This window comes from Condylura cristata, unplaced genomic scaffold, assembly GCF_000260355.1.
Source record: "Condylura cristata isolate star-nosed mole 26May11 unplaced genomic scaffold, ConCri1.0 scaffold00004, whole genome shotgun sequence".
NCBI classification, from domain to species: Eukaryota; Metazoa; Chordata; class Mammalia; order Eulipotyphla; family Talpidae; genus Condylura; species Condylura cristata.
This window is the reverse complement of record NW_004567105.1, coordinates 62738248-62765603: the sequence shown is the minus strand read 5'-3', so window position 1 is coordinate 62765603 and position 27356 is coordinate 62738248. Positions and strand designations below refer to the sequence as shown.

Genomic DNA, 27356 nt, shown 5'->3' with positions numbered 1-27356 from the left:
AGTACACTGCTGAGGGGAGCAGCGGAAGGGTCAGGAGAGGTCTGCCACACCATGTGGATCTCCTCCGGGGCAGTCGGGGATCGAACTCATGCGGAAGTGGCTTTAGCTTCTCAGTGCAGTGCTTTAACCCGCTGCGCCACCAGGGAGGGCCCTGAAGGTGATTTTAAAAAAAAAAAAAAATTTTTTTTTTTTTTTAAAACATTAGATGGTCACCTGGGTGGGCGTGACTCCTCCTTTGGGGAGTCCGAGGGAAGGGGCTCAGTGCTGGAACCCGCTGCGCCACCAGGGAGGGCCCTGAAGGTGATTTTAAAAAAAAAAAAAAAAATTTTTTTTTTTTTTTTAAAACATTAGATGGTCACCTGGGTGGGCGTGACTCCTCCTTTGGGGAGTCCGAGGGAAGGGGCTCAGTGCTGGAAGTCTCCCGGTCCCGCAGAAGCATGTCTTTGACATCTCCATCCTTGGAGGGTAAAGTCAGCTGGGTCTTAGAGATGGCAACATCCAAATCCTTGCCACTTACAGGGCTGCTGGCACCTTCTTTTCTTGTTGAGGAGCTGGAAGAAGGTAAGGAGACTAGAGCTCAGTCATGGGTAGAAGATGTCTCAGGTGCTGAGAGGAGTAACCTTTCTTAGTCCTAATATACCAAAGCCCCATCCCACTCAGATCCTATCTTGATTGCATACCTAGGTCAAAAAGCAAAGAGTAGACCTTGAATCATGCAGATGGGGAGGAAAAGGAGAGCATTTTTTCTCTCCTATCAGAACAATCTCAGCAGGAGACTCCTAGGGAGAATGGGTAGTCTCCAGGTTTGAAAGCATGTGGACCTCTGGTCTGGGCTTCAGACTCTCAGGAAAACCATAGCTGCTGAAGTATTAGTCACATAGGCACCTGGGGAGGAGTGGCAGAGTCCTGCTCAGGTGGGTCACAATAATGGTAAAGCAGGAGGAATCTGTCTGCTGCTTGACCAGTCCATGGCCTGCTCTCCCTTCCTATATCAATGCCCACAGCAGTTCTCAAGAAAGCAGCCGACCCCCCTCTCCAAATCCAGGGATCCTCCCTCCCAGAGGCACATCTGAGTAGGATTGAATGATAGAAGGGTTTCTACAGTTCTTTCCACTGTTTGCTCTTCTCTTCTTGTAAGCCTCAACTCATCCATTATTGCACTGATTACCCAGAGGCAGCACAGAGAGGGCTGGGGCATGCGTGCCCTGTCTGAAGAGGTGGCCAGGGCACTGGCCTTGCCTGTGACGGTCTTCTATAATCAGCTTTGGCTTGTGTTTTCACAGGTGATAAAAACAGGTAACGTTCAGACAGGGTCTGCGCTTACTCCCTCACCCTCACAACAAACCCAATGACTTTGAAGCTATTTTACCATTTTAGGGATGAGGAAAGGGAGGCACAGATAAGCCTTCATGCCTCACACAGTGGAACCAATGGAATCAAAGAAGTAGAGCGCAGGGAGGTGAGTCCAGGGCCTGTGCTCTTCTCCACTGCTACACAGCACTTCCCAAGGGGGGCTGCTTATAAAGTGAACCCTAACACTCTTCCCACCTTGCATACACATACAGGTCCTACCTAAAAAGTGATCAGAGGTGACAGGCCCCAGCCTGAGCCCCTCATACATAGCTAGTATTAGCAGTAGTGACAGCCACTGTGACCACTCGGTAGCTAAGGCCCCAGGGGAACAAGGGGACAGCTTGTGTCCTTTCACCAGTCTAGAAGAGCCAGGTGCTAAGCAGGTAGAGCAGCTACAGTTCACTCACCTGGGCTGCTCTTTCAGTGTCCTCTTGGACTTGGATTTCTTCCCAGGTTTAGAAGAGAAGGGCACGACCCCGAGTCCAAAACTTTGTCCATCAGTCTCACCCACGAGGTGCCCATCAATGTCCATGAGCCCTGCCTGGACAGAGGCCAGAGACAGGGCTGTGGGTTAGATTAAGGGTTTGAGTCCCCAAGAATATAGGGTTGAAGAATCAAATGAGCGTGTTCATCTGGGCTGTATCTGCTGCTGCTGCCAGCTTCACGCTATCCCCAATCGCACTGTCTCTGATCACCTTACCAAATGTCCGTTTTCCCATGTCAACTCCTCACTCTGGCTTGGTGTCCCATTCCATACCCTGAAGATATTAAGACCCAATATCTTTATTCGACCTAACTAATTAGACTAACTCCAGGAATTAGTTATTATTCGTGTCTTTAATTTATGAAGACCATCTTGAATTCATGTGAGTCACTCCACGTTCATCTTGGTGTTACCTCTATCTGTTGTAATACTAGCTACGCTTTAGTGCAGGACACGGTTGGTTCTGGAAAGGTCTGGGGATTTAAAAATCTGAAGTGAACACTGTCAATAAGAGGCAGCTGTGCTTACCTTCTGGACAGCAGAAATGGCTGCAAAGTCATTCCTGTCTATGAGGGTGTACTTCCTGCGTAAGGTGGACTCTACTTCCTGTTCCTGATGACTTGGGAGAGAGAATGAGAGAACACCTTTCTCATGGAGCCATGAATCCACCAGGGCAATTACCAAGTACTGGAATTATAAGTCATTTGGGTATTGCCCCTTGTGATAGAGCTATGCCCTCATCACGAACCAGGGCAGACAAAAGCTCGTCCCCTGCCCACCACTCATAATATACACACCACTGTCCGGCCCCAAAGCCAAAGCATCTGAGGGGCCACCTTACATGCCAAGTAAATCTGCCCTAAGATGACCTTTACACAGACTAGAAAACTGCCCTGGATCACGATTCCCTGCCTCGGTTCTGTCTCTAACAGCCCTTTCCAAGCTGTTGAATCAGCCTCTGTGAAAACAGCATGAGTCATCTAGGTTATGTCTGTACCCAAGTAAATCTCAAATGCCACATGAAGAGGGAGATGGGGCAGGGACTATTCACAATGCCCCATGTCAGCCACACTCAGGTTGGCACTCAATCAGTGAACTCAGGAAAGATCCATCAGGGGTCATCTCCTCCTCAGTAGCTGCTGGTTAATTGGAGGGTGGTCCTCCCTGTTTCCCCCAGGGAAAGAGCAGGGCAGAGGATCTGAGAGCTCTGAGGCAGTGACTGTCAGGGACTGCAGGTCTGAGCATGCTCAGGGGCACCAGAGCAGTGTGCTTGAGGAGGCTTTCCAAGCCATTTAAAGTGAAATGAGAGCCTGACGTGGGAGTAGGAGTGTCCATTACCTCAAAACCACTCGGAACTGGTTAAACACCTCCTGGATCTGTCTGAGGTTGATTATCTGGAGAGAAGAGAACAAAGTAGAGGTTAGACCTCAGTAGCCCCGGGACTGCACCTGTATCTATGTAGTTGAGAAATCAGGATCCCTTGGCTACTCCCTCAGACCATCTGCTCAAGAATGGGACGTTGCAAACAGCTTCTCCTGAAGACAGAGTAAGCCCTCAAGAACAGAGAAACACCTGATCAATAATTTAAACATTAAACATTTATGTAGGCCATAAAAAATCGCCTTTTGTTAGTGAAGATATATAAAATTAAAATTACTCCAGGGCTTGAAAATACTGTTTTAATAAAACATATTGTCCTCGGCCCTCCCTGGTGGCGCAGCGGGTTAAAGCACAGCACTGAGAATCTGAAGCCACTTCCGCATGAGTTCGATTCCCGCCTGCCGCCTGCCCCGGAGGAGACCACATGGCGAGCCAGACCTCTCCTGACCCGCCCGCTGCTCCCCTCAGCAGTGTACTTCGTCGATCTGCCTGTTCTGCTCCCCACTCTGTCTCTGGTGAAGCCTCTCACCGCCCCTGAGCCTCTGGCCTGTACCCCAGTTCTGTATGAATAAATAAATAAATCTTAAAAAAAAAAACATATTGTCCTCTTTCTGGTTCCAAAAGGTTCCATTGTGAACTTTTCTGTGTGGGTACAGACTCAAACACATCTGTGGTCCGAGGAAGGTCAGCTACCTCCTTGGCCCTCGGTCTGTCTGGGGCTCCCCCTTCTGGGAAGACCAGAAGAGCCCACCCTCGGTTGTCCCAGGCCTGCCTCTTCCAGCCGCCCACAGTGACATGCCAGGGGGTCTGCCCAAGTAGCTCCCAGCTGAGGGATTGATGGCCTGCACGATAAAAAACTTTTCCCCCGAGGGGCCTTCCCTCTGTCTCCTTCTTGCTCATCATCCCTTGAAGGCCTCACTTTGCCTGGCACAGCTGAGCACCTGAGATGATAAGCTCAATTAGTCCCAGCTTGGATTCCCTCTCCACTGCATAGGTGAGGTTAAGTGTTTTGCTGAGGTCACTAGCAGAGAGACAGCTGAGCTGGGATTCAATCCAAGAAGCCTAACTCCAGGGCCTTTGTGCTCCCGGTAAGGGACCACCTCCTGTGAGTTCAAGGCTGCTCAAGCGAGTTGACTGCTCCATGGGCACCCACAGTTTTGTAATCCTAAATATGGAAGCTGAAGCTTGGTAGGCTGAAGGGCCCCTGAGGCCGGGGTTCAGCAGCACCCACCCTAAGCCCACCGTACCCACTCAAAGTGGAATTCTAAGGCCTGTATAGCACAAATTGGGCCAGGCCTGAAACAGGGTGCCCAGGGTGCCCTGCTGGCCATGGTGGTCCCAAGGAAAGGATCCTTACGTCAATCTCATCCAGTGTGCCATCCAAGTACCTCCGCACTTGGGAGTTGATCTCTGCAATCTGAATTTCATCCAAGGGGTCATAGTTCACAAGGGCTCTGTTGGCCTTGGAGGAAAAATAAGAATATGTAAGTTCCAAGCACCTGAACCGAAACAGGGACAACAGGAAACATGCTGAGAAATAAGTGGGAGGAGGGGCACAGGCCTTGGCTGGGTGCCCACAGTACCCATCCTCTTCACCATCAGGCTCTGGAGAAGAGGGCGACTCTTCTTGGCACTCATTTGGTGTTCAAGTCACTGTGAGGCCACTAGGTGAGGGAGCAAGGAAAGGCTGCTCAGCAAGGGTCCTGCTACTCCAAACAAAGGGATTCTGCTGGCTGAGACGTGGCAGCCTGTAGGGTGGGGGCCACAGAAAGGGGCTGCCTCTGCCTGGATAATAAATATTCCAGATGGCCACCAGACCATGTAGATGGCCTCCCTGACTGCATGCTACCCACCTTCCCCACCCGAGCCCCACCTCTCCTGACCTTGACCCCTCATGCTCTTTGCCCCCAAACCCCTACTTGCCAGACCTTTAAGCCCCTGCTCCTGTTTCCCCTGACTCTGCCTGCCTTAATTCCTTCATTTTCTGACTTACATCCTCCTGCTCCCAGTGCCCCTCACCCCGGCTCTTCTGGCCCCCTCCCCAGTCTCTGTTCTTCCAGTCTCTCTGCCTGCTTGTCCCCCTGCTGACCCAGTCCTTCTGCCTACCTGGTACCCTGATCCCAGCCCCTCAAGCACTCCAGAATCCCCTCCCCCCACCTCTAGCCCCTTACCAGGCTGTCATGGATGGCTAGCTCCTGCTTGAGTAGTGCCAGTTCCTTCTCCAGGTTCTTGACCATCCGCTGTCAGTGAAATATAGTTGGACAGGGAGAGGTCAGAGAGGCCACTCTGCCTGTCTCAGATCAAGTCCACAGTTCCCAGTCCTTATGCCCAGCTATCCTGGTGCTTCCTGATCATCCATGGATTGTGAGCTGAGTATCTGATGATTCTGGGGGAATCTTCACTGGTGACTTTTCCCCACTGGGGTAAATTTAGAGTCTGAGGAGGTATCCCCTGACCTTTCCCTCTAAAGTTAAGAGACTAAGACTAAAGTGAGCACAGGTATCCAGAGGACACCTTAAATCCCAGTTCCCGGGAGCTCTAGGTACTTCTCTTTGGTCCACTGCAGCTATAGCTCCAGAATGCTTTCCAGGAACTCTGTACCTTTTACCCTCATCCTTCCCAACAACTGCACAAATGTATCCCCACACCCCACTCACACTCACTTATGTCACCTCCAATTTTCATCTGCTATAAACAATGCTGTAAAAACATTTTATTTATATCTTTGAAATCTTACAAGCTTCTGTAGGATAGACCATGATTGATGAGGCTCTATGTGACCTGCCCCATCACCCCTTACTTTCTACTCCTCTCTTCCACCTCACCCCACTCCCACCAAATTGACACACCCTCACCTTGGCAATGCATATCTAATCTGCCCCAGGAAATTCTCCCAGGTAGTTCCATGGCTAGTTCTACTCCCTTAGAACTAGCTTTTAATTTTATGTCATTGCTCAAAAACTTTCTAAATTAAGCATACATCAATCACCCCATACAAAACTGCAGCTCTCTTCCCAAGCCACCTCACTCTTTTTAAAAATCCTTATTTTTGATGTGGTACATCTACACAGTGGAATATTACTCAGCAACCACACACACACACAAAATAAACACATGCCTTTTGCAGCAACATGGATGGAGCTGGAAAAGATCATGCTTAGTGAAATAAGCCACAAAGAAAAGGAAAAATACCAAATGGTTTTACTCATAGCAGGAGTATAAAGGGCGAGGCGAGAAAATAATAATAATAATAATAATAATAATAATAATAACAATAATAATAAACACCTATATACTAGAGACACTTTATGGGGGTGAATGGGGAATGAGACCAAAAACATTGAGGGGTGGGAAATGCACAGGGTGATTTGGTGATGGGAAGCCAAAGGGGATTACAACTGAGATGGAAAAGTGTACAAATGATGTAAAAATAAACTGTTATATTATTTTTTTAAATTATCAGGCATTAACAGTCAAGCCAATAAAGGTGATTCCCAGTCTAAAAGAATAAATTTTTTAAATGCCCGCTGGGGGGAGCCCTTGACAAACAGCATCCTGGGACTCATTACCAAAGCTGTGACCCGTCTACAGCAAAGGATGACAAAACCCTGTCACCTGGTGGCTCTGTGGCAATTCAGGGCACAAAGCCTGAACTCAAGACACATGGCCAGGGTATAAACCCTTGCTCTTGCCACTCTGGGCATCCCGAGATAGTCTTCTCTAGGTGTACTTCCTATGTGGTAAATAGGAAAAATTCAGCCCCTACTCAACCCTTGCCTTCTCCCAGTTCAGGGATCTCAGCTCTAGAAAATACACCATTTCCCAGAGAGGGAAAGTTTGACAGAGATTTTTGGGCCCTCTTGCTGAGTGATACTGTCCAGTGTGGCATGAGGAGCCAGGCTTAGATCTCGGGTCAATAATGTGGGGAAATGGTCCAGATGCTCCTATAGGTCCCTAGCCTTCATGTCATACATAACACTGGCACCGATGGCCTAATGATTGGGAGGATTAGTGGCTCCAACTTCTACTGACTGAAGAGAAGCTGCTTGGAAGCACAGGGTTGGAATTGCAGACCCCATAGAACAGGGTCTGGCAGCACCTCCTGGTTGATCATCTCCTTTCTAAAAATCAGAAATGCCTTCTGGATGGAAGACAATGCCTTGAGAGCACATACATTCCCTGACAGTCAGATGTTTCCATCATGATCATAATGATAATTCGAAGAATTCTGTTTAAGTCCTGCACAGGGCTGAGAGTAACTCTAAGAATTGTCCCTATTTTGACCCCACTGCCACCTACAGGTGCATTTTTTCTTGGCAGAGTGGAATACCCCAGTCTCTCTGCTATCTGTGCCTGCAGCTCACAACTTTGACATCACCTCACAGAATCACACTGAACTGACAGAGCCGAGGATCACTGGAGGTCAGTAATTCAAGCTCCCTGGTCACAGATGATACCCCGAGACACAGTCTGAGCATCTCAGCACAGAGAGCAGGTGGCAAAGGTGGCTAGCCACCCAGCCTCCAGCCTTACAATCAGCCCTGCTAGCCAGGGAGATCCTGTAGAAGGTTGTCTACCCCATGAAAACAGGCATCAGTCCTGAAAACGGTGCTAGAAACAGCCCGGAGAGACTGGCTATGATCCGGGGAAAGCAGTGACCAGTAACTGTCCATGCCTCTCTCAAGAACTCATGTCTGTGAAGGAAACTGCTTATCATAAGAATTATAAACACATTCACATTCAGTGACAGGGAGACTGGCCTGCCCAGGACCAGTGATGCAGATTTTAGGAGAGAAATCACACTAAAGTGTATGAAACCCTTACTGTCAGGCACAATAGCCACCAGCTGGGTTGAGAGGTGGCGATACAGTATCCTTATATAAGAGGACACCACAAAAAAAAAGAAAGAAAAAGACAAATAAGAACAGATACGAAGAACTTCAAGCTATGGAAAAGCACAGAAAACATGCCACAAAGCTGAGATGACCAACCCCAGCACATGGCCACACTGACTCCGCTTCTTCTCTTTTAGATAAATGTGAAGCCCCTGTACCCCTCACTCCACTCCAGGCCCATTCCCTGCCCTCTCACACCAACGTCACCCCAAAGGGACTGGTGTTTTCAATCTTTTCACTCCCATACATTTTTCTTCCATTGCACACACATATAAGCTGTTATGACAACCAGCATGACTTTGCAAGTTTTCACACCTGGTGTAAAGGACAGCTGCTACCTTTCCGTTCTCGACAATACCCAAGTTGTTTTCTCACTTGAGATTATCATGCTCATGGTTCTAGCTCTGGCTCCTCCCTCCATAACTCAGCTACTCTCCTGTTAAAGGCTGCAGATCACATCCCTGATGTTTCATTGTTATAAGCACCGCCAGTCCAGTTCTTTCTAAAGTCTCATTACATACTACACGAGAACACCTGACTGGATGCCTGGAAGTTATATAACATACCCACTAACTGCAGAGGTGAGTAGAGTGCTAGCTAATATTTACAGGCACTTACTCCATGACAACTCTGTGCTGAGACATTTCTAGCCATATCTTATTCTTCACAACAGCTCTTTGAGAGTGGATTCTGTTACTTCCCTAACTTACAAATGAAGAAACTGAGACTTAAGTTACACAGCTGATGAAGAAAAGAACCGGGTTTGGAACCAGAAATTCCTGTCAAAGTATGACCCCAGAACAGCAGCAGCAGTGTTATCTGGGAGTCACCAGAATAATAAATCCCCTCATGTCACATCCCCGCCCCCAGGCCAGTGGAATTAGGAATTCTCAGAATGGGTCCCGTGGCCTGTAGTCTGACAAGCCTACCAGGTGATTCTGGTGCCTCATCAAGTTTAAGAAGCTCTGCTTCTAAGCTTTCCCTCTCGACTTCCAAATTGTGAGTAATTCCACAGAACCATGGGGTTTTCCTTCAGGATTTAGAATCTGGAAGTTTAACTGGTCTGTCATGGGTTCAGGGCATGCATAGTCTCCTGTCTTCAGAACTGACTCCACAGCATCGTGGAAAAGGAAAGCCAGCTAACTGATTGGTAAATGTGTTTTTACTTTGCTAGATGTTGCCAAAATGCTCACCAAAGTCATCATATCAATTGCACTGTGATCACAAATAGGCTAAGTGTTCCCATTTCTACACATCCTCACCACCATTTTGCACTGTCATAAAAATAATAATTTGTACTAGTCTGAGGATGGAATCCTACCAAGGTTTCCAGGGAATTGCAATTTATTGAACATTCCCTGTGATTGGTTATCTCTGCTTACTGGGAGGGGTTACTCAGGATGGGAGAAAAGAGGTTCTGATGAGTGTGAGAGACAGCACCTACAGACTTATCCCTGCTCTTAAACAGCTATATAGAAGCTATTTTCTTAGAGGTACTTAGACGCCCTGGGTCCCACAAGTGAACTGGCTCTTTCACCTTCATAGTGACCCCAAAGGGATCTCTAGGGAAACTAAAGAGTCTGGTCTGCCCCATAGTGGAGAGGGACAGGCCCAGGCTTGCATGAGTACCTTTGGTTGAGACAGGAAGGGAAGCCAGGCTCATGCGACCCAAGCAGCAAACCCACACACCTCCCCTGCAGTGAGACACCAGCCCACAGCCCCTGTGTACCTCAGCATCATACTTTTCATTGACAGCAGGCTCAGTGGTGACCAGCTTCATCCTGCTGGCAAACCGCAGTGAAGAAAGCTGAAAAACAGACCAGATAGATGTCAGATGACTCCCCACTAACCTGAGACACCTTGGAGACCTTGCTTTCCTCTCCTGGCCCTTCAGGGCAGGCCTTCATTACAGTTGGAGTTGCTTCTGTGCGGGATGAAATCAAACCCTCCTGCTCTAAGCAGAGCAGCAGGTATGGCCACAGACCCTGCTGTGGTTATTCCTGCACACCAGTGAGTATTACCACACAAAACATGACTCAAGACAGGAGGTTTTAAAGTTTTAAAATATTTGCCAAAAGAATCATTAGCTTCCAAACCCCTTGGCCCAAACCCCCAAGGCTTTTCAAACATCTCTACCAGGCCCTGTTGGCTCATTCCTGGGCAGAGACCCAGAGTAGCGGTATGGGCCCCATCCCATGTGCTGTCTGGGGACAGCACATACCATAGAGTTGTTTCCTCTGTGTTCAGGGGCGAGGGTAAGGGGAGAAAGGGCCCTTCCACTGTCTTGGAGGACATCAGTTTTCTTCTGGATCCTCTTGGGGTTAACCCAGCTTTGTTATGCTCTGAGACCAGAATGTTCCTGAAGCCTCCTCTGGGGACGGAGCCCTAACGTCAGACAGAGCTCCCCTACCTGGCCTCCCAAGTCCCAGAGTACTGGGTATGTGGTGGGAAAGCTCTCTCTGGAGGCCTGGACTGTCCCCAAAGCACAAATTAGGAGACCCTGGAGGAGCCTCTTGCCTACAGTATCTTGGGTTCCTGGAAATGACATTTCATCTAAGTGAGGTCTCTAGATGACTGAAGCATGTCCGAAACACCCACACTTGGAAACCAAAATATCTAAAGAGAGCTTTCTAAGCTTGTCTTATTAGTGGGTGGCCCTTCAGAGGAAGAAGGGAAGCCCAGCCTAGTGCCCAGCTGCATGGGCTGACCTGTGTCACTACCTTGGCTCTGTCAGGCCTGTTATTTCTTCCCCCGGTTCTCATACACTTCTCTATTCTCCACGGCACCTATATTCTGTTGTTGGGTTAATCTGAGTCACAGCCCTCCCCTACTCAAACCTGTGACCGCCACAGCCACTTGCAGAACGCCTGAGGCCTCTGCCACCAGGGCCCATCCAGCCCCTGTGGGAGCCAGATGTTACTGGCATGGGCCACACCTTCAGGACCAGTTTCCTCTGACAGAAGCATCTATGCTGCCCTGCATCAACTCCTCAACCCAGCCACCTAGTTCAGTGCTCACTTTCCTCACCCCAGTTTTAGGAAACACCACTCCCTACCTCTGAAGGCTGCTCTCTCCAGGCCGCTCATTATTTAGAACCCTGACTTGGAACTCTGAAGCCAGAGGCCATAAATCACTTACCTCTACTGAGCTGCTCTCCCCCACCCCCTGCTCACTACCTTACACATGGCAGGTGCTTACTACCTATTTGCTCACTCCGGCCTTATAACCTCAGCCGGGAACCTGGGACATTTTTCAATATTTTTAAATGTGTGATTGTAAAGAACAAGGAATCAGCTGTCCTTCACCAGCCCAATTCACAAGAACAATGCCTTAGAAACATTGACCTTTGTCCCCACAAAGTTGGCTCTCAGACCTCCTCTCAGGCCCTCTAGCTGAACTGGGCCCCCCTCAGCAATTTTGGCTCAGATGCCTGCCCTAATCCTCCGCTCTATGACATAGACTATGTCTATGCCAGTGGGCCTGCTGAGCCAGCTCCGTGCAAGCCTTGCAGCCCTGTCACCCACGAGGAGGGATTCCAACCTGTCTGCAGTATTTACATACCGTCTCTTCCAATTGGGCGGCTTCTCCATAGATGTTTGTCACAAGGACCATATTGCAATTTCCCCCTACAGGAAGCAGGACACAGAAGGGCCATGAACCATGTGGGTTTTCTGCCAGGGGATTTCTCTGAGGCTAGTAGAAGTCTATTATGGACTGGATGTTTGTGTGCCCCCCCTAAATTCATGTTGAAGTCCTAACCCCCAAATATAGGATGATATTTGGAGGTGTGGCCTGTGGGAGGTAATTAGGTTTAGATGAAGTCCTAAGGGTGGATCCCCCATGTTGGTATATGTGCTGCCAAAGCAAAGACTAAAGCCCCCATGTTGGGATTAGCATCCTCAGGAAAAAATGAAGGTGCCTAGCACTCAAGCTCTCTCCATTTCTGGCCTTGTTCTATCTCTCCCATGTAGAAGCACAATGGGAAGGAGGCCATCTGCACGTCAGGAAGGGACTTCTCACCAGGACCTCTCTCTGCTAGACCATGAGCTGGAGCTTCTAACCTCCAGAACTATGAGAAATAAATGTGTGTTATTTAAGCCATCCAGGCGATGCATTTTGTCATAGCAGCCTGAGTTGACAAAGTCAGGGTCAGAAAGGACATGCCCAAGCATGCATGATGCTGGGAGGTAGAGGAAAGAGTGAGCGGGTGAGAGGGTATGCAGCAGCGGGGGAGAGGAGGCTAAGAGCATGCTCTGCACCAGGGCTTTGTTCACGGAGGTACCCAGTTTAAAATCAGACACCATGACTATGTCATCAACCCAACATAAAAGCCTGGAGGCACAGGATGAAAAGATTAACCCTTGCTCCTATCGCAGAGGCTGCAGGAGAAACATCATAGAGAAACTTCCCATCTAGGTCTCTAAGGCAATGAAGGATTCTGCCAGCTGGTTTAGGGACATGGGAGAAAGGAGAAGATATGTCCAGTAGTGGCAAAAACTTAAGCAGATGAAGAAGTCACTTTGTAGGTGAAAGAGGAGGCGGCTTTGCTTGATTCTGCCTTTCAGGCATGTCAGATCCCATGAAAGACTGCAAGGCCATGCTACCAGGAGGGAGCTGCTCCATCACTGGCACAGATGTGCCTGTCCTCCTTATGCAAACTACCTTACCTAACGAGTCCTTCAAGGCATGGGTGAGCTTGCACTGCCTGAAGGGGATGTGGTCCCGCTTCTGGTCCCCGAGGGCAATGATGGCCTGCTCCAGAAACGACAGTGACTTGTTGATGTAGGTGGCCTCCTTCAGGACTCGGCCCTCAGACTGCAAACGAAAGGTCAGTTTTACTTTGGCCAAGGGGAGAGACTGAAAACTAAGCACCCTGGTGGCCAGGCCAGAGCCTCCTTCCCAGAACCAGGGCCCTTCCTCAACATCACACAAGAGTATTCTATTTCATCTTGGGCTGACCATGGTAATTAATACTAATACTCACAGGAATACTTACATGAATATTCATGTGAATGCTCACATAAACTTGAGTATTTAATGCCACTCTTCACAGAAATTCACTTTAGTGTCTCACTAAAATGAGTACCCAGAGGACTACTTGTGCAGACACTTGGGCAATATTCACACAAATACAAATGCTTACACGAATGTGTATGGGAATGTGATCTGCATACCCTTGGGAATACTTGTGCTCATCCTCACACTCATGTGAATATTTGTTTGAAATAAAATACTCATGTGAATATTCAGACACATACAGAGATGCCAACACTAGCATTCACGAAGTGCTTATTGAATGCCAGGCACCTTGCTAAGAACTTAGGGGCCATCATCTCATTTAATACAAAAACCCTGTCAATTGGGGGCTTTCCTGATGGCCAAGGAGTTAAGTCTCAGTGCTGTCAACACTATGGCCTGAGTTTGATCCCCGGCCAGGGAGCTAACCTAACCCACATATAGCCCTCTCCTCTCTGGATCTATTTCAGTAGATCCACCTGGTCTATTCCCCATTCTATCTCTGGTAAATCTCTTCCCCACACTTCTTGCCTACATCACAGTTCTTCTATTAAAAAAAAAAAAACTATCAATTTTAAAAATTTATTTTATTTTATTTTATTTTCAAAGATTTATTTATTTATGCATACAGAACTGGGGTACAAGCCAGAGGGGGGCAGGGGTACTGAGAAGATTCAGCAGAGACAGAGTAGGGAGCAGAACTAGCAGACTGATGGAGTACACTGCTGAGGAGAGCAGCGGGCAGGTCAGGAGAGGTCTGCCGCGCCATGTGGACCTCTCATGTGGGGATCAAACTCACACTGCAGTGGATGCAGCTCACTGGCAGTGATGTGCTTTAACCCATTGCACCACTGGGGAGGGTCCTTAAAATTTTTTTATATAAATAAATAAATAAATAGTCCTATCAAGTAGGAACTGCCTCTATGTAGCAGCTATTATTACCTCTACTAATTTGTCCCTCCAGTTCTCAGGTTAAGCCACCTGTCCCACTGCACCTAGGTCATGAACATCGAGTGAGGGAGAGCCCAGGCACACTATACCAAAAACAAGCCATGGTTTGTGAAGAAGAAAGCTTCTGTTTCCCCCACTTACTCCAGACTTCCCCAGCCTTTCAGAGCCTGCAAGATCCACCAAGTTAATTTTGGAAGTGATGTACTTTTCATCTGACAAGGTCCGAGAATGGGCCTGCAAAACATCCAAAGGTTAGATTATTACAGGGGGAAGTTGCTGATGAGTAGATCCCCATGGGATCTACTGCCTTTCCCAGGCTTTTTAAAGAACTAGCACTTACCTCCACATAGATGGTGAAAATGCAATGTGACCTGGAAGAGTTTTTGTTCATTGTGTGGGAGGCTATAATCCTATTGGTCTCTCCCTGAAGAAGTGGGGAAATGTAGACAACATTTTGAAAAATTAAAGAAATAAGGCATTTGTTTGGGTCATTTTTCAACTATACCAACAGTTACATGACTAATCTCAATCACTGCAATCAACTAGGGTTCCAGGCAATAATTATTTATAAACTAATACAAAGGTAAACAAATTGAAGTCTAACTATATTTACACCACTGCTAGGGACATGTGGATTGGTATAGTTTTCTAAAAAGCAAAGTGGCAATAAGAATTAAGCATCTTAAAAATATAAAATATTCATGAGGCCCTCCCTGGTGGCGCAGCGGGTTAAAGCACTGCACTGAGAAGCTAAAGCCACTTCTGCATGAGTTCGATTCCCACCTGCCCAGGAGGTGACCACATGGCGCGGCAAACCTCTCCTGACCCGCCCGCTGCTCCCCTCAGCAGTGTACTTCGTAGATCTGCCTGTTCTGCTCCCCACTCTTTCTCTGGTGAAGCCTCTCACTGCCCCTAAGCCTCTGTACCCCAGTTCTGTATGTACAAATAAAAAAAATATTCATGAATATTAATCTACATATCTAACAATAAGGGAATGATCTATCTATTTTGGAATATTACACAGCCAGAGACATGTAGATAAGTATCTTTTAATAACAGAAACTGACTTTCATAGCACACTAAAAGAATCATGCACCAATGTCAAGTGAGCTTTATCCCTGGGTTGCAAGGTCATTCAGCATAAATTAATCCATGTAACATACCACATAGGAAGAATGAAAAACAAAATCATATGATGCTGCAATCTAATATATACAAATGTATTCATACAAGATAGAATAAACAGATGCTGTTACCAAGATCTTTGTTAGTAATGGTCTGTTCTGGGCTGGGGTTTATGGGTTACTTTTTCTTTTCTATACAGTCTTGTTTTTTCACACTTTTTCTTAACAGTGAAGCTGCTTTTTTTTTAATATAATAGTTTATTTTTACATAATTTTTGTCTTTTTCCATCTCAGTTGTAATCCCCGGGGGCTTCCCACCACCAAATCACCCGTGTGCCATCACCATAGTCCAGTGCACTCCCCCCCCGCCCCATTTTTTATCCCATTCCCCACTCCACCCGGGTAAAATGAAAACTGCTACTTTTTAAAGCAGGAAAAATCAACACTTTTGCTATTTATTTATACTTAATAATTTTATTTTCCAAGGTACAGTGGGCCCTTCCCTCTACCTCATAGGATTAGCACATTAAATATGTTAATGTGACCAATTGTTCCACCACACCTCAAAAGGGGATGTGGTAGAAATGGCCATTTTTAGGGGAAAAGGCCCTTGTGGGAGGGATTCTTGTCTTCACAAAAGTCCATGAGGTATGCTATGAACAAGCTCCAAAGCAATGATGCTGTGACCTCTGGTAGGAGTGGAGCATTTGAAGAGGAGGGGAAGCCCTGAGCCGAGAAGCAGGCCTAACTTACCCTGGGCTAAGTCTCCCACTATTTACCTTACAAATTCATTCACTCAGAAAATAAGGGTCACCTCATCTTTATCCTTCAGTCCACTACTTTTGAAATGCTATCTTCCTTTGTCTTCCTGGCTTCTATTAATTAATCTTTGTAGGTCAGAAAAAGTGCCCTTTCTTCTATGAACTCTTTGGCTGACTACCCTATAGGGGGCTCCCTGAGCCCCTAGAGCACACACAGGTCACACTGTTTTTCCCTCTCTATGTTCCCTACCCCGTAATGAGCTTCTTTAGGTCTCACCTTTTTCCTCATATTGTCAAAGTTCAGCAAGGATGTGGCTCTGGGAAGCGTCAAGTTTTGAGGAATCATTGCTGCTAACAAAATGCCTGACTCAATTCTAAACAGAAGTTACTTGACCAATAACACTCGTGCTTCTGAACAACAGCCACTGAGCACTTATTGTGTGCAAGACCCTGCGGTAAAGGTTCAATGCCCGCTCCCATTTATTAGCGTCTCCACAGCCACAGATGAGCAGAGCCTTGGAGAGAATGATGATTTGTTCATCTCTAAGCCTTAACTAAAGCTTGAAAGAAGCCTGGATTTAAGCTCAAGTGTCCAATTACAAATCCTATGTCTTTTGCACGGCATCTCAGCTCAAAATAGGAAGGGCATTTTGAGCAATAAAATGAACTAAATATTCAAAAACTGTCCTATTGCAAAACACCTAAAGATAATGGAATATTTAAAACTTCTTTTTGAATATGTAGCTGAGATTGCCCAAAAGTAAGGGAAGTATCAGGGGTCAGACAGGAGGTTGCAGCAGGAATTCAGGTTAAGGTTAATGATGAAAGAAAGGAAAAGCAAAGAAAGTGGTAAATTTGCGCAGATAAATGTAAAAGAATGCTGACTATAGAAGATAGTAAAAATAACAACTTGTTGGGTATAAAACAAAGACATAGCAACAATCCTAAGCTTCTTATAGAATCCAGGGGGACAGGGTAGGTTTGAATTAACTTTAGGCTTTTAGAAATATTTATTCTTAAACTTTTGCTTTGAAATAATTATAGATTCATAGGAAATTGCCAAAAATTATATAGGGAGGTTCTTTATATCCTTCACTCGGTCTTTCCCAGTGATAACCTACAAAACTATGGAATGCTATCAAAATTGGAAAATTGATACTGGCACATAGAGTATATTAATTTTACAGTTATTCAAGCACTCATTTTTATGTGCATATAGAAGTGTATGTATTAATTAAATATACAAGTTATTTCTGTGGTAAACCAAGAGATGGAGAGATATGTAACTTCCCTACTAGTAATAAAGGAAACAAATATAATTTTTAAAATCCAGTAAAAAAGTTTTCAAGTAAGAAAACTAGATATAGAACAAATGGAACAAAGAAAGGCACACTGTAACATGACAGATTTAAAACCTGATATGCCAGTTTTTATATTAAGTGCAAATGGAATGAAATGCTCGATCTAAAAGATAAAGACTGTCCAAGCTGATTTTAAAGATCCTCTCTTGTGCTCTTTACACAAAAACTCAGAAGAAGCAATATACACATATTCAACTAATCTAAAATTAAAACATTTTGTTTATCAAAAGACATGGAGAAAGTAACCCACAGGAAACCGAAGATATTTTCAATACATATAACTAAAAAGAACTTGTTTTCAGAATATATAAACTTATACAAATAAGTATAAGGCACCTGTAAAGAAAATAAACAAGGCATGTACTGGAAAATCCAAATAGTCAATAAATATATGAAAAGGTCCTTAAAGTCAAAGGGGATTCTGATAATTTGTTGAGGAATTACATGTGCAAAATTAGTTGGCATCTTTCCCTGAGTGTAAGACACACACACTGTGATTTAACAATTGCAGTATGTGACTTTTCCTAGAGAAATTCAAGTTTATGTATATATACCTACAAGATTGCTGCTAGTGGTGTTGTCTAAATATTACCAAACTGGGAAAACCTAATCATCTGCCAGAAGTGGAATGGATAATTATAAATAAATTGCAGTATATTCAATAGAATACAATGATAAAAATGAAAAAATTATTCATCAAGAACATAGATGAATCTCACATAAGATCTAGGTAAAAGATAAAAGAACTAAGGCAAATAGAATTCACCCTACATGAGTGTTTGGATATAAGTTCAAAAAAATTAAATTATGCTGTTTCAGGAAACATAGATGATAAGGCTATAAACTAGATAAAGGGTACCAAGTCAGGAGAGTGATTATTTCTAGGGTGTAAATAAATACTTACTCAGAGTAAACACTTCACAAATTTGGACTTTTAACTTTCCCCAAGCTACAGAAAATCTGTGGCAAACATGACTCTTCATGGTGGGAAGTTGGAGCAATAGTAGGCAAGAAAGCCCTACTGCTGTCACCTGGAAGGCTCCTTCTTCCTGCTAGATGCGAGGGAGCCAGATGTAACACACCCTTGAGGTTACCTACATGACTTAACCAACTTTTCTTAACATACATTTTAAATACCATAAGATGCCCTGTTTGTTTTTTACAACCTTTTTTTTTAATGTTTATTTTTACATCATTTTTTGCCTTTTTCCATGAGCTATAATCTCCATGGGCTTCCCATCACCAAATCACCCATGTGCCATCACCATAGTCCAGTGCACTTCCCCACCCGCTATTTGTGATCCCATTCCCCACACTACCCCTCTAAAGTGTCTCTGGTATATAGTTGTTCATTATTATTATCTTTTCTCCCTGGTCCTTTATGCTCCTGCTATGAGTGAAACCATCCGGTATTTTTTCTTTTCTTTCTGGCTTATTTCACTAAGCATCATCCCTTCCAGCTCCATCCATGTTGCTGCAAAAGGCATGTGTTTTATCTTTTTTGATTGCTGATATATGTACCACATCTTTTAAATCCAGTCATCTACTTTTGGGCATTTGAGATGCCCTGTTTTAAGTTTATGATTCAATGATAAATGTTAGTAAATTAATGGTTTTGCACTAAGAAGGAGGGGGGGAGGAAAAGAAAGGAAGAAATCTTTAGGCTTGATCATCTCACCTCAAAAAGGAGACTGAATGCATCCTCCTCCTGACTTGTGAGGTGGACGGACAGGCCCTTAATGAAGACCCCTTGAGGGTTTTCAACGATGGTCATTGGTGTGACTGAGGGCCCCACATAGGGAAGCGTGGACAGGAGATCAAACAGACTCTCATTATAAATTTCCAGGTAGGACACACGCACAGTGATGGCATGTGTGGGACGCTCTTCAATCATCCTAAAAACCTAGATGGGAGATTACACAGTTGTGATCAAGAACAAAACTGTGGTGATTAGGGATTCTTACCTCAGGATTGAACATCAAAAAGTACACTAGGAAAATCTTAAAAACCCTGTCCTAAAAGAATTTATAGTCCAGTTGGTATGACAATCATCATCATCAACAATTATTACTTGTAATCTATTGGGTGATACTTATTCTTCTCTCTTAGCTTTTTGAAGCCCGACTTTCAGATTGGCTAGTACTTGTATAGTCCCAAGAAGTAGAAGCATCATGAATGGAAAAGAGTCTGGAGTAAGATCTCATTTTATAGATCTCATAAAAGCCTCTTTCATATCCACTATTAACTTCCATCCTTGTAACAACCCAGTGAATGAAGCAGGGCAGGGATAATACTTATCTGTAGAAAGTTCTATGCAGTACAACTATGTGTCTACAGTCTCAGATACTAAGGATAAAAGCCAGGCCAGAACTCATTCTTCTCTATTTCTAATACCTTCCCTCCAGACTTATCAGCAAGTGATTTGGCACTAGTCTATCCCTCTCTCTGTACCTAGTTTTCTTATTTGGGGTGGATGATGCCTGAGGCCCCGAATTGTTGTCCAGAGCAACACCATCTAACGTGGTAAATGTTCATTGCAGCTGTTGAGCACTTGAACTGTGGCTCATGCACGTCAGCTGAATTTTAAATTTTACTTCACTTTAATTTAAATATAAATGTGAAGACATACTAAATCCAATAACTGGTTAACTTTTAACAGTACTTGGAATAACTTGGGTATATAAAACTACCTTTTTAACTGCAAATGTTATGAAATGTAAATATAGATCAAGTATTTCCAGAGAATAACTAGTGGCTGAATTCGAATGTGCCCTAAGAGTAAAATATACTACAGATTTCAAAGACTTAGTATGAGAAAGAGAATGCAAAATAGCTCAATAATTTTTATATTGATTGTAAGTAGAAATGATATCTTGGATATATGGAGTTAATATATCATTAAAATTATGGGCCCTCTCTAGTGGCACAAAAGGTAGAAGCACAGCACTATGAAGCCAGCCAGCCTTTGTGCTTCAGTATGAGTTCAATCCCCGGACAGGCGGTAACTCACAAGGCGCAGCAGACCTCTCCCGTCTGCACACAGCTCCCCTCAGCAGTGTACTTTACCGATCTGCCTGTTCTGCTTCACTTTGTCTCTGGTGAGTCCTCTCACTGGCCCTGTACCTCAGGTCTGTACCCCAGTTCTGTATTGCATAAATAAATAAATCTTTAAAAAAAAGATGTATTTATAATAATTTATAATCTTTAAAAAAAGATATAGGCCCAAGATGCAGGGATGGTAAGAGGATTCACCAGAGACAGAGTGGGGAGCAAAACAGGCAGATCAAGGAAGTGCACTGCTGAGGGGAGCAGCGGACCTCAAGACAGGAGAGGTCCACTGCGCCAAGTGGGGTGCACGCGCGCACACACACACACACACACACACACACACACACACACATGAACTCACACTCAGTGGCTGTGGCTAGCTTGCAATGCTGCATCCTAACAGGTGTGCCACCAGGGAGGGCCCAAATAAATAAATCTTAAAAAAAAAGAATTATGTTAGAAAAATTAATTTCACCAGTTCTACTTTCTAAACAGTGGTTACAGGAAAATTAAATTAAAAATTGCACATATGACTTACATTATATTTCTATAAGGCAGTATCCTACTAGGATATTAAAGTTGAAGATGCTAAGATAGTGAAGCTTTGACAGTGGAATATAAAGGATATTGCTTCAAATCTTAAAGCATAAGTGATTTATACACTAGATGGACATTTATACGTTTTATAGTACAGGACTATCAAACCCCAAGGTGTTTGTGGGGGAAAGCCCTCCAAATCGAGAGGGTCCTCACAGAATGCAGCAAACCCAAAAGAAGGTTCTTCTGCCTGTCTTCAGCCTCATTTTCAGTCCTTAAAGCTCATGCCATGTTTTGTTTCCTCCTTTTTCCTCCTTCTGGGGCTGAGGTGGTGGAGGAAGCCAGGACAGGCCAGTTAGAAAGATCTGCAAGGGTTTGTATCCTTCTTATTTAAACCAAGAAAGTCCAGCTCTCCTCCTTGACTCCTTTTCTGAATATACCTGCCCTTTTAAATTTTAAAGAAAAACAACAGGAGCTCAACGATGGCATTATAGACAAGAACAGCTTGAGAAGTCAGTCAGCACGTCCAACTCCCTCTTTCACAAATAAGGAAATAGCTTAGCCGGGCATGATTCAGAGTCTGAAACCTGAACTCCTAGTTTTTTGAGGCCTCTGACATATGCGCACACTCACACACACACCCCACCATTACACCACTACCCCAGTACCACTACACCCGTGTATCCTGCCTCCCAGACAGCACGAAACTCCTTTGTCCCACTGTCTCCAGCAACTGGCATAGGACTGGCTACATCTATGGTAGAGAGAGAGGACATGTGTGGCATCCCACCCTCGGGCCCACTCTCTACCTGCTGTAAGGCACGAGGGAGGATCCCCCGGTGTTTGTAATTCTCAGTTGCTCCCGTCATGGTGTATGTCTTGCCAGCTCCTGTCTGCCCATAACACATGATGGTGCCTGCAAATATTTCAAAACACATCTTGGTGACATCCAGGGGGTTAAAGATCCAAGGACAGTGCTCCCATCCCCAGCATGCTTAGTGTCTGCCAGGAACCTGGCATGGAGGTAGCCATCGGGAACAGTCCAGGACAGCAGCATCAGCATTCCTGCCCATGAGGGTAGTGGGCAGGGAAACATGAAGATAAATGGTCAAAACAAACAGCTGCTCTGAATCTGTGGTCCATTTACTGCTCCTTCTACCAAGCAATGATCTGAGGGTAAAGCTCTGAGAAGGGCAGGGAGTACTAGAAATAGACATACTGGTAATTTTCTAAAAAAAAAAAAAAAAAGAAATTGAGGAAGATAATGAGCATCAAACTCCAGCCATTTGTTAACAAGGCCGTGAATTGCTGTGGTCTCGGGGCTAAGCCTTCCTGGGGGGCTGATTGGGTAGCAGGGAAGAAAGGCTTTCAAAGCCCCGAGAAGGGATGGTACTAAGAAGGATATTTCCTGTCAATGGTGAGAATCTTTCACAAGTTTCCACAGGACCAACAAGAATGACAGTTGGCCCCCGGCCATTTCCAGAAACAGACCACTAGAAATAGTTCCTGGTCTGGTCCCACTGCCCTCTCTGGGAGGCACTTCTTCTTACACCTCTCAGATCCTTTAGGTCGATCATCACACCATGATCTAGGATATAAACCACACAGTCACCTGGGACTCCAGTTCCTGCTATTCCTTCTGGTTTGGGCAGCCCTGAGCCAGCCCCAGCCCCAGCCCCAAAGGTTGCTTCTGGGTATTTATACAGCAGATCTGCCTAGGCAGTGCTCAGTCACTAAAGCATCCTAGGATAGGTAGGTTTTAGTCAGGGTCTCTAATCAGCATCTGAACTGGAGCCAGAAAAGGTTTCTATTAACTCAACACACATAAGCAGCTCAGAATCTATCTGTGGTTCCAGAGCATCCAGGGCCCAAGACCCTTAGCCTCTCTGGGCCTAAGTTTCTCTATATCTCATCAGGCCCATATGTCCTCAGGGTCAGAGTGGAATCATACCTATGCAGAAAACATAGGACCCATTACAAAGTTTGGGCTGTATCTTCACTTAATTGACTTGAAACTTGCAAACAGGGAACATTCTAGTCAACAGCCACAAGAAGGGCAGAGTACGTCTACACATTGTAATGGCCTTTCTAAGGACTTTAACATCTTTTTAAGATTTTAAAACAATCTTCGGATGAACAAGTATATAAATATTTATCCCAATAAACCTGCTTTAATTTGTTAAGAAAATCAAATTCTACTCATGTTTCTCATGACATATATATATATATGACATATATATATATAAAATTCTATACTAAAATCTGCACAATATATTGATTATACTGGTAGAATGAGTGGAAATGGCTTAGTAGGTAAGCAACAGAAAAATATTTAGATTCCATCAAATTCATCATAAGGATATTATCTTCAAAACTAATATTTAAGAGATTTGAAACAAGATAATAGTTACATCCCTATGACCTACACAGAGTTGCAGTGAGTTTATCTTCCTATGAAGATAGGAATCCAGGAATCAAGCCATACCCACAATGTTACCAAGCAAACAGTAACATAAGAACAGGGAGACAAATAAGCAAACAAATGTTAGTAAATGAAGTTACAATTTATTTTATTAACTATGAAATATTTGCACCTCTTCCTCCAGGAGGGTGGCCACAAGTTCTTAGGCAAGTCAACAGTTAATGAACTAAATTACCATTATAGCCATTGAGGGCCTGAGAAACCACATCCTTTGCGACTGTCTCATAAACCAAGTCTTGAGAGGCATCATGCAGAACTCCGTCCAACTTGAACGACCAGTCTGTCTGCTGGTTATTGACAACTCCTCTCCGAGTATCTTTTTTCAAGTGAATATCAATGCTCTAGGAAAAGATAAAGGGAAAGGGAGAAGGAGGAGGGAAGAGAATAGAGAGGGAAACAGATATTCATTAGGAAATTGGTATTAAAAAATATCACTGACAGTTGAGAACTGATGTGAGAAAACAGAGAAAGTGAATTTTAGGAAAAATGGGTACTCACACCTGTGGGCTGGACATTAATATTCTGAATTTCTTTGGTGTGGTTCCAGAAGGAAGCTGTGCAGGGAGGTCAGATGACCTTTGATTAGGGACAAGACTGGAGGATATACTAGCTTCAGTGTTGGGAGTGACCAAATGCGGAGATTTACTGAGGGACTAGACAAGGGTAGTAATAAATCAGGCCTTGCATCCAAAGGTGATAAAGCGGTAACAAACGGGGCCTTGCATCCAATTAAAGGGGACCTTGCATATGGGATGGGACTAGCTAAAGGTGATAACAAACTGGGCCTTACATCAAAGGACACAGCGATGACTCACCCCTTTGGAATGTGAACTTAGAATCTATATAAGAGACCCTTCCCCCTTATTGAGTTGGCAGTAGCTGCGGACCCCACTCTAGGGGCTCCGTCTTAGCTGCTGTCCTGGTGCAATAAACTCTTCTTGCTCAGCCTTTCTGCCTCCTGCCTTCCTTTCTTGCAGCCGGTCACAGAAGTTGGGACAAAACATCTCAATCTAGTTTATAGGGTGCTCATCTTGGTCCCCCCATGTATGATATGACATTAAACACATTTATCACATTCTTATTAAATAAGCTTTAGGTATATTCAATAAATACAGGGAGAGCTTGAATTAAGTCAGAGAGAACAGTGGGCTTGGTGGCAGAGGGCTGGGTGTGAGCCCAATCTGTCTGGTTACTGATGGTGAGGCCTCCGTACTGTGGTGAGAACATAGTCTCACCATACCCTATGTGTCAATGTGAATAATAAAATAACTGCAGAGAGGCTTTGGACTTCTTATCCAGTCTCTCACTAGTATCAAGAGAATATTGGGGGGTGTCCATTTGTCTTCAGTGGATTTTCAGATGCAAAGATTTCTGGAAAAAGTTTTAGGATTTTTTGCTCCTTTCATAGTAACCTACTGTGGCAGCAGCTGGTTTAGGAATATATTGGGTTAAGTCAATGATAGATTCCAATCTTTACAATGGGGACTTCTGATGTAATGTGAATCCCATTGAAATCTTTTGCTGGTTGTTCTAATTTACATACAGACAAAGAAAGATCAAGGGAGAAAGGTTTATTTCATTCACCTATTAAATGCTCGATGCAAGTCCAGCAGCGTAAACAGCACAGGACTCAGGACTTCAAGGGAACTTTTCATTATTTAGTTAGAACTTTCAAGGAACGCATTGCCCTTGAATTCCTCTTGAAGAACATCTCAGTGCTGCCCATAGTAGACCTACCTTTGTTTTCAGAATTCAAACATGTAACACTTTCAAACTGCTAAGCCAGTGACAGCTTCAGAAAGGTGCTCAGGACAGAGGTGAGGACACAGTTCTCTAAGTAAGAGCTTCTCCCACTGTGTGGGTAAGTTTAAGTTATCACTTAAGATATTCTAACTGTACACCCCAGGAAATCATGTCAATGGCAGATGTGGTCACCAGAAAGTTTCATGAGTATGCATAAATGTCTCTTTTTCTGTGTTGGACACAGGATAAAGATAAATGCATTAACCAAAGAGACACTTTTAAAACAGGAGTTTCATGAGTTTCCTCCTCAGTAGCATGAAGCAGTGATTTGGACTTGATGAATTCTAGAGTCATCTGAATCTGATGAATTCTGTCTTGGTACTTAAAAGATGGTTTGGAACAGCATCACCCTACATAGCAAGGTAGGCCAAGAGTGGCCCACAGGCGGGTACTGTGTAAGTACAAGTACTTACTTTGTTGTCATCTCCGTATTTGATCATTTCATGAGCAAAGTCATCAGTGGGTCTGACACGGACAAATGCATGAACTTTTTTTCTAGTACTCATTTTAGCTAAAAAGAAGAGAACAGTGAAATTAAGCATCATCAAACAAAATTAAAGAGAAAATGTCACTCTTCAGGATCAGAAAAACGTGGTATGAGATTCATGCTTTTGTCTTCTAGTGTGGTTTCCTGAAATGTCCTCTCTTGAATGTACCTATATGTATTCATTATATTTTTCTCTAAAATAATACTATGAAATGCACTAAAATTAATTTTCTTTTCACCATTAACATACATTATTCCAGATGCAGCACCTCCTTCTCTACCTCCACTATACTAACTTGAATCAGAAATGGATCCCCTAAAAGTACATCTAACCTAGCCTATAATCAAATACTCTTTTTCCTCTGGCACACCACAGAGAGTAAAATAAGTCTCCTATGATATCCTCTTCCTCTACTAAAACCTAACTAAATTCTCATCATTTTCTTTCAAATACACATATGCTCTCATGCTTTCATTTATACTATCACAAATCACTACCACACAGAATGTTTGATGTGGCTTCATGGAAGAAGATGAAAGCTTACAAATATAAAAGGGAGCAGATTTAGGTCAATAACCTTCCTATTATGCAGAGTTGTCTTACAATGGTAAAGACTGTCTCAAGGCAAGGACTACAAAAAGTCAAGCAAGTCAAGATGCCAGCCAGCAAAGATGCCGCAAGGAAACTGCTGCATTGAAGGGATGGCTCACAGATCTCTAATATCCTGCCCAACGAAGTGTCTTATAAAAATTTTCTGAAGTAGAATTATACAACTCTCTAAATGGTAACTAAGATATGTCATATTTCATAGACCATTAGTCTCATCGGCCATATAACAGTTGGCCCTCTCCTGAGAATATCTCTATAAAAATATTTAAATACTAATTAGCAAAATGTGATCCTGGCATTGATACAGAGTGGAAAACCAAAGAGGGTTATTAAGTAGAAGTGATAAAAGCATTGATGTTTATACTTTAAAGGGAACTTAAAAGTTAATCAATATTTTAGATGCCTTTTATTTATTTTTAAAGATTTATATATTTATACATACAAGAACTGGAGTACAGGCCCGAGGTGGTGGGGGTGAGAATATTCACCAGAGACAGAGGGGGGAACAGAACAGGCAAACTGACTAAAATACACTGCTGAGGGGAGCAGTGGGCGAGGCTGGAGAGGTCTTCTGCACCATGTGGGCCACCTCCCTGGCCCGGGATTGAACTTATGCTGCAATGGCTACAGATAGCTTCATAGTGCTGCACTTTAACTCCTTGCACCACCAGAGAGGGCAGAAGATTAAATACTGAGAGAAAAATCTCATGAGCACTAAAGAAAGCTAAGTAAAATATATCTTTAATTTCATCAGTTTTGTTAAATCTAGCTAATACTAAAAATCATATGAAAACACACTAAATAACTTCACTGTTCAAAAATATTCAGCAAAGGAACACAATTCAATGTTAAATTACTCTATGGTGAAACATTTCCAATTTTACAAATTCTGAGACTGATCTACCATTTTTTCCTTTAAAAAAGCACACTACATAAAAAATATTATCACTTTGGATTAAAGACCTAGACATAAGAACGGAAAGCATAAAATACCTAGAAGCAAAGATGGGTCAAACACTACACGACATATACTTCAGCAACATCTTTAAAGACAGAGCACCCAA

The 27356-nt window shown here is 44.1% G+C and overlaps 1 protein-coding gene across 1 annotated transcript in view; it reads right to left on the bottom strand.

The window, feature by feature from the left end:
• The window catches only part of KIF9 (kinesin family member 9), a 38600-nt gene that overhangs the window by 7740 nt on the left and 3504 nt on the right, over positions 1 to 27356 (bottom strand). Inside the window, exons 2-16 of the mRNA XM_004676232.2 lie at positions 25609 to 25706; positions 23568 to 23733; positions 21720 to 21826; positions 19004 to 19228; positions 14420 to 14503; positions 14221 to 14313; positions 12780 to 12927; positions 11674 to 11738; positions 9842 to 9919; positions 5389 to 5457; positions 4575 to 4679; positions 3176 to 3231; positions 2366 to 2456; positions 1761 to 1894; positions 360 to 551 (exon numbers count right to left, since the gene is read on the bottom strand). Coding sequence (XP_004676289.2) covers positions 360 to 551; positions 1761 to 1894; positions 2366 to 2456; positions 3176 to 3231; positions 4575 to 4679; positions 5389 to 5457; positions 9842 to 9919; positions 11674 to 11738; positions 12780 to 12927; positions 14221 to 14313; positions 14420 to 14503; positions 19004 to 19228; positions 21720 to 21826; positions 23568 to 23733; positions 25609 to 25706 — 1711 coding nt within the window. The remainder of the gene's footprint in view (positions 1 to 359; positions 552 to 1760; positions 1895 to 2365; positions 2457 to 3175; positions 3232 to 4574; positions 4680 to 5388; positions 5458 to 9841; positions 9920 to 11673; positions 11739 to 12779; positions 12928 to 14220; positions 14314 to 14419; positions 14504 to 19003; positions 19229 to 21719; positions 21827 to 23567; positions 23734 to 25608; positions 25707 to 27356) is intronic.